We start from the raw sequence: 7,260 nt of genomic DNA, 5'->3' as shown, positions 1-7,260 counted from the left end.
CCGTGGGCACACAGGTGTGGAGGTCTGCGCTGGGTGTTTGGGGGGGGGGCACAGGAAGGGAACAGCTGGACTGACCAAGGAAAGAGAAGCAGGTGGGCTGCAGAAGGGGGCTGGGAAGGGACAGGTAGAGGAGAGAGGGGTTGTGGCCCAGAGTCAGGGAGGGCACCTACATGGGCCCTAACAGTCCCAGGAAGGGTCCTGGGCAAGGCTAGAGCTAGAGGGGTGCTTCCCCACCACCACCGTGTGGATGCTCCCATGTCTGCTCTGCCGGGGTTCCTCACAGCAGCCCAATTATATCCAGGTGGGAACTGCTTCTGAGAGAGGTTAAGAGATGCTGCCAAATCTCACAGCCCTAGGGGGACCTGGCCAGTGCTCTCCTCGCCCACTAGTCTGGAGATGCTGACCCTCAGAGCCACTGCGACCTCCCTCCCTCCTGCTCTACCAGGGCATCTTCAGATCCCCAAGGAAGAGGCCCTGGGCTGAAACCTGAGCCCCACACCAGAACTCAGCTTCCTGGGTCCTCCCAGCAAGCTTCCTCCACTCAGCCCCTCCTCCCACACAGGGTGGTCACACAAGTTCACTCAGACTCCTTGGAGACACACAGTCAAGAGCCCAGCCCAACCCCGAAGCTCATGCTAGCCCCAGGGGCTTCCTAAAGGACTGCCTCCACCCAGCCTGGGCGCTCCAACCATCCCGCTGCCACCTGCATCCAGGCAGGCGGAGGGGCTTGGTGACCCTGGGGCTGGGGTGGCCCACAGGCCAGGTAGAGAGCAGGGTGGGGGCCCAGAGGCACAGCTGTGGCTCACATGAAGACCTACATCTTATCCTTCCACGGCCACCTTTATTTACCCTGCACCCACGGATCTGGGTGCCCCTCCCATAGCCTGGGAAAGCCCCCTGGCACGGAGCAGAACCACCCCATGGGGGTCTCCAGGCTGGGAGCAGAGGGCGGGGTCTTCTCTCTCAGAACAGCTGTGGGTTCACATCTCCAGCCTGCAATTTAGCATCGGAACACTCAACCAGTAGGTCATGGGGGCTCCTACCCAGACTGTCAAGTAGGGAAACTGAGGCCTAGCTCCCCAAACAGAGTCTTAGAAAGGCCCCCTTCCCAACCACAGCCCCATCCCCTGGAGACAGGCATCACCTTCTCCCCCCAGCCGTGAGGACCAGACTACCACCATCCAGAATAGCAGCGCCCCCCACCACCCCCCACCCCCCCGGCCACCCCCACACTCCTGCCTGCCCTGGCACTGGTGGCCAAGGGGCCACGGCAGAGACGGGCCAGGCGTGCAGGTGGGTTTCCTAGGAGGCATAGGGCTGGGTGCCTGCGCTACGGGGGAGGCAGCTCCCCAGAGTCGCTCCCTCCATGAAGTCAGTTGTCACTTCTGTTAAAGTCATTAATTCCTAATTCCCCAATTACCTCATTAGGCGGCGGTGGGGAGAACGGGGCTGCTCCTACAGCAAATAATTATGGGAGTCAAAATTAATTTGGCAAAGTGGAGCGATGCTTTATTAGAAACGTCAAATTGCTTTTCTCTTATTTTGCTGCCGCCTCCCCACTCGCCGAGAGCTGCTAATGACGCTGCGTGGTGGGAGCAGATGTGTCACCAGGGACGAGGGGACTGGGGGCTGCCCCTGGGGGGCTTCAGCCGTCTGCTGCCCAGCACTCCCATCAGAACAGGCCTCTCTCACGGCCCCCACCCGTCCTCTGGGATCCCCCACCCTTGGGGAGCTCCCTTCTCTTCTCACCCAGGCCCAGGCTGCTCCTGTATCACCTGGTACAGGTGAGGCCCCTCCCCCTCACTGTGAGCGTGGGGGGAGCTTTCTTCTCCATACTAGGGGAGCCTTGTCCCTAAGCCCAAAGAGTCAGATAGACAGACAGCACATGCTGTCTCCAGGGAGCCACTGGGGTGGCCCTGACACTAGCTAACACTCAGCCATCCTACAAGGAGCCATAGTGGCTGGTTGTGCTAAGCACAGGGCTGCAAACAGTGGAGCCGCAGATTCAAACCCATCAGCAACTCCTTAAGGAAAAGAACAGGCTATCTGCTCCCAGAAAGATGGACTGGCTCAGGGAACCCCACGGGGCAGTCCTACTTGTCCTGTAGGGTCTCCATGAGTTCGTGGGAACCCGCTCAATGGCAGTGGGTTGGGTTGAGTCTGGTCTGAGTCTTCCTACAGGCTGAGCTGGTGGCTTATGAAAGCCGGAGGAGGGACAGGGCCTTGAGGGCACAAGGCTCTCAGGCAAAGGCAGGGTTTGGGGTGGCCAGGTGGGGATTCAAAGGCAGGCTCTCTGCAGAGACAGCCACCCCTATGTTCAGAGAAGATCAGCATGCATGAACCATCAGGCGGCTGACCCCTACCTCCCACCTTACCCCCGAAACAGCACCCAGAGTGGACTGATGGAGATGGGGGTGCACTGCAGCAAATCACGGGACAGTCTCTCTCAATGTCATAGGGACGCCAGGCCGGCATCACACATCCAGGCCCGAGAGGTCCCCAGCCACACAGTCACACCCAGGTCATCACGCACTGTCCCCTATCTATCACACGCACACACGCCCAGGCCTGGGTCATGGTCTCCCCATTCCTTCTCCCTCTGTGCCCCTCCCCGGGCCGTGCAGCCATCAGCTAGCTGCCAGGCGCACTGCACTCTGCTCTGCCCACAGGTGCCAAGGTCACACACCTCTCTCCTCTCAGGCCCATGCAAAAGCTGCATTGTAATGAGAGGGGTCTATAGCCACATCCCTATCTCAGGAGGCAAGAGGAGGGGAGGGGGCCCAGACCCAAATCTACCCCACCCCACCCCTCTCCCACCTCCACCTTCTTAGAGCCCAAGCCCTCTGGCATAGATAGAGCCTGCCCCTCCTCATCTCACCCACCCTCCCACCCACGCACACACTCAGAGGAGCAGCCAGAGGGGAAGGAGAGGAGGCAGCTATCAGGGGCTGGAGATGGGGGGATCGATCCTGCGGTCAGAGGCCAGGAGTTCAGACTGAAGGGAGGGGACAAGGGCTCAACCAAAGACCAAGGCAGGAGGAAACGGAGCCAGGTCAGAAGTCAAGGGGTGCCTGGATTGATAATTGCCTAGGGGCCTGGCAGGGGACCGTGGGGGCAAGGGGTGGGGGAGCTAACAGCAATGAGGATGCGCAGAAAATGTTCCCAAACGGAGTGTGGTGCTGACTGCACAAATCTTAATATGATTGCACGATGAAAATGTATCATCTGTGAAGTATATGCCAATAAAGCGATCCGGAGAGAAAAAAAAGAAAGATGGACTCTGATTCGGATCTTGTTTTCAGGGTCCCCGATAAATGGTGGCCCCGGGACGACCGTGCAGGTACTAGTGTAATGCCCTCCTGACTTTATGAAGGGGATGCCCCTGGTAGGCGTGGTTCTGTGCTGTCACCAACGCCAACAGGGCCGAGTGACTGGACAAGTCAGCCATTCGGTACCGCAGGCTGAGAAGTCAGCAGGAAAGGTCTGACGCAGGACCGGAGATGGGGGCGAGGGTCCCGCCTGGAGGTAAGACTGAAAACTGGCTGCCACTGAGTTGGTGCCAACTCATGGTGGCCCTCTTCCCCGTGTGTCAGAGTGTAACTGCGATGTCCCGGCTTTCCAATGACTGGCTTAGGGACAGTCCACCACCAGATCTTTCTTCCCAGCCACCTCTGACGGGACTCAAACCATCAACCCTGGGGCCGGCAGCAGGCAGCAAAGCACTTAATCATTCACCCCACACAGGGATGACTCCACCCGCCCACCCCAGACTGCGGAGAGGAGCGGCAGGCAGGACGCCCCAAGCGAAGCCCTGGGTAGAGACCCATCCAGGAAGGCGAGCTGGCACCAGCAGGTGCCAGGTGGGGGCTAAGGAGCTGGGCTGGGCAAGGGCAGAAGGCCATGTGGGGTGAGACTGTGACCTGTGTAACTGTTAGAGTTGATGCTCCGTGGGATTCTCAAGGGACTGACAAGCCTGTCTCCCAGGCACTTCCTGGTCCAGCTGGTGGGCAGGGCACACCTTTCGGTTACTAGGGCGACGCATAACCTCTGCCCATCCCATGACTACGTTTACTCAACGTGCATGGGAGCCCCACACTCAAATGAACAAATCCAGCACAGACCAAACCAAACAAGGAGCATCCCCCTACCCACCCATGCAACACAGGTTACAGGTTACCGGGGGGATCGGGAGACAGAGGGATGGATGGACGCAAGGAGAAGGCGGGGATATTCAAATCAGATGGGTGGGTCTCTGAGTGACTGGGAAGGTGGGGCTGGATCTGAGACACGGACCAACATCGTGGAGACTCAGGGATGGAATGGGACAGGGGGCTGGAGGGCTCCGCTTGGCGGCAAGCTCAGGTCAGGTGCGGCCTCCGAGGCAGTGAGGGGACTGGGGAGGGGGCGGGACGGATTCTGGGGCCCTGGGGTCCTTACAATGTGCAGCTGCAGGTAGTCTCCAAGGCCGGAGGCGCTGTCCACGCGCACAAGCACAGCGCTCCGCTGGTGCGTGCTGAAGCCCACGGCCAGGCGGTCCATCCTGGTGCTGGGCCGGTCATTGGGGGGCCACGTGTAGGTGATGAGCGCACCCCCCTTCCCAAAGATGTACGTGGTTCCAGCTGCGGAGAGAAGAAGAGCTATGTGGTATCTCGGAGGCAGGGCAGCAGGCTCACTGGGCAGTGGCCAGAGCACTGGGATGCCAACTTTGGTGTACGGGGCTCCGACTGTGAGGCCCTCCTCCCCCAGCAGCCTCCAGGCCCTGCCACCCAAGAGAGCAGTTGGCTGGCGGGTGCCCAGCAGGACTGTTCACGTGCGCAGACAGATGAAGCTGCCTCATCAAGAACCTAGCTTTAATTACAGCAAGAGAGAGAGGTGATGGGGAGAGCCAGAGAGAGAGGTGGGGCGGTCGGGGAGCCTGGGCCTGGCCAGCTCCACGGCTCCCAGGGATGGCGGGCTGGGTCGCAGAGGTGACAGGCGCAAAGGGGTGCTTCCTGGGGGCCAGGGCCAAGCAGGTACCCAGGGGAAAAGACGTCCAAGTGAGGGTAGGGAGGCGTGCAGGGGTAGGTTCAAGGTAGACTCAGTCCGCAGGCGCTGTTCCCCAAGCCTCATCCCCCCCACCCAAGCCTGACCCATCCGCCTAGGAATGCTGGCATCCCCCCCGCCCCCCCACTCCAGGGGCATGCCTCCATGGGAGGGTGAGGCCAGGTCCCAAGGCCAGGGTGTCCTGGAGCCTGGCCCAGGAAGGGGAACCCGCCCAAGGGCGTGGTGGGGGTGGGGGGTGCTGACAGCCAGAGGAGGAGGAGGCCAGGAGACAGATGGACAGATCGGGACAGAAAAGGGTGTAGGTGAGAGAAAGCAGGAGGGTGGGAGCAAAGCTGAGGCTCCCTCTCCCAGCCCTCCCCCACCCCACCCTCTCCCTCTCCTCCTCGCCATCCGGCTGCTGGGGGCGGGTGTGAGGTCCCTAACGATCTCAGCCCCAAAATAAACCCCATTAGTCTCCATGTTCCCTCCTGCGGCTGAGTGAGCTCCCTGGGGGTGGGGGGTGGGGGCTGGTCACCCAGTTTCCGGGCAGGGAGCCTCGTCTGGGAGGCTGAGAGGGTCGGTGAAGGGAAGGGAGTGTGCGTTCAGGTGTGCTTTAGAATAGAAACGGGGCAGGGGGGAGTCATAAAATATTTAATTAAATAATTAGCGACTGACGACTCCTCTCAAAGCACTTCTTCGGGCAGAGGGGTTCCAGGGGGGAGAGCTTGGCAGGGCAGTATGTGAGAGGTACAGGGGTTCTGGGGAGAGCTTGGCAGGGTGGTGGGGGGAGCCAAGGTGTTCCACGGGGTACTTAGCTATAGCAGTGTAGAGGAGGGTAGAGAGAGTCCAGGCAGGGCTGAACCAGGGTGGTGGGGGGAAAGTGGGGGAGCAGAGGGGTTCCATTCAGGGAGGCCCTAGCCAAGGCAGAATGGGAGCAGAGGAGTCCTGAGAAGGTCTTAGGGCCATATGGGGGCAGGCAAAAGGGTTCCAATCAGCGGGGGCTTAGCAAGTGGGCTAAGAGGGGCTCCAGGGGCTGCACGCTTGGGGACATGCCAGCCTGGCTCAAAGCACAAACCCAATACGCCCCAAGATGGCGACCAGCGGGCCACACAGGGCCCTGGTGTCTGCATACACCCAAGGAAAGAGGAGCCCCTCACAGGGCCCCAGTTCAGGTAGCCAGGGACAAGGGAGCCCTATCTCAGGGAGCTCCTGGGCCCCCAAAAGAGGGGGCGGACCCTGGAAAGGGTTGCCCCTCCGCAGGCCCCAGTGAGGAATAGAGGGGAGGGCTGAGTACTGGGTCAGCAAGGGGGGTACAGAACCATGAACCCACCTGTTGAGTCCCAGAAAGCCCCCACCTCCTGTCCAGGCAGGGTGGGAGAAAACAGGCTGAGACCCAGGGACCCCAGCAGACAGCCAGGGAGCAGGCTCTGGTCCCCGGGCCCCTGGGGCTCTCTCCCTGGGGCCTGAGAGGCACAGTGGGGCAGGAGGAAGCCCTGGATTCTGCAGGGAGCTGGCTGGTCCCGGGATGCAGCGCGGAGGCCGCAGCCCCACCCGTGCAGGGTCGCCTGCCGCGGGAGGGCAGAAGGCAGGAGCAGGCCGGTGGGCAACCGGCTCCTCACTCCCCACACTGCAGCACTCCGGAAAGATCTGTTTCCATGACGACGGTAAGACCCAGGTCCTCCCTTCCCCCTCCACTCTTAGGCTCCGGGTCCAAATTTTAGGGGTGGGGGACGGAGTTGTTGAGTGGCCGCACCTGGTTGAGAGCGCCCCTCCCTTGGCCAGAGGTACAGCCTCGCCTTCCCGGGGCTCCCGGGCCGGCCCGTGGGCTTCTTGGGCCCTGGGACCAGCGGAAAGAAGCCCCGGCTACCTGAAGCCTTCCACTAAATCGCCTGGGTCCAGGGAATGGCGATCCTTGTTCTTCACTCCCCCGCCCCCACGCAAGAACGCAGCACCCTGGAGCGCCCTCTCCCCCAAGTCCCTGTCTGCACCCAGAGAGTGCCTGGGGTGCAGGCAGGACCCAGAGAAAGCACAGCGGGCGCGCAGGGGACCCCCTAGACACGTCCTGCACCCCACAGTCCCAGGAGGAGACAGGCACAAAGACAGGAGTCCCACAGGGGCGCGGCCGACCCCCCGACGGGAGCCGCGAGCCCCGCCGGAAACATGGCTGTGCGCGCAAAGCCAGGCCGCAAAACCCGGCCTCGTGGGCGCAGCTCCAGCGGTGGCGAGGGACAGCGGCCA

The 7,260-nt window shown here is 61.6% G+C and overlaps 1 protein-coding gene across 1 annotated transcript in view; it reads right to left on the bottom strand.

Annotated features, from left to right (window-relative positions):
* Positions 1 to 7,260, bottom strand: part of NRXN2 (neurexin 2) — a 99,519-nt gene that overhangs the window by 8,458 nt on the left and 83,801 nt on the right. Inside the window, exon 17 of the mRNA XM_045297180.1 lies at positions 4,438 to 4,619. Coding sequence (XP_045153115.1) covers positions 4,438 to 4,619 — 182 coding nt within the window. The remainder of the gene's footprint in view (positions 1 to 4,437; positions 4,620 to 7,260) is intronic.

This window comes from Echinops telfairi, unplaced genomic scaffold (genome assembly GCF_000313985.2).
Source record: "Echinops telfairi isolate 266 unplaced genomic scaffold, ASM31398v2 ScPeMD7_7417;HRSCAF=8455, whole genome shotgun sequence".
NCBI lineage: Eukaryota > Metazoa > Chordata > Mammalia > Afrosoricida > Tenrecidae > Echinops > Echinops telfairi.
The sequence above is the reverse complement of the archived record's forward strand: the minus strand, read 5'-3'. Positions and strand labels throughout refer to the sequence as shown.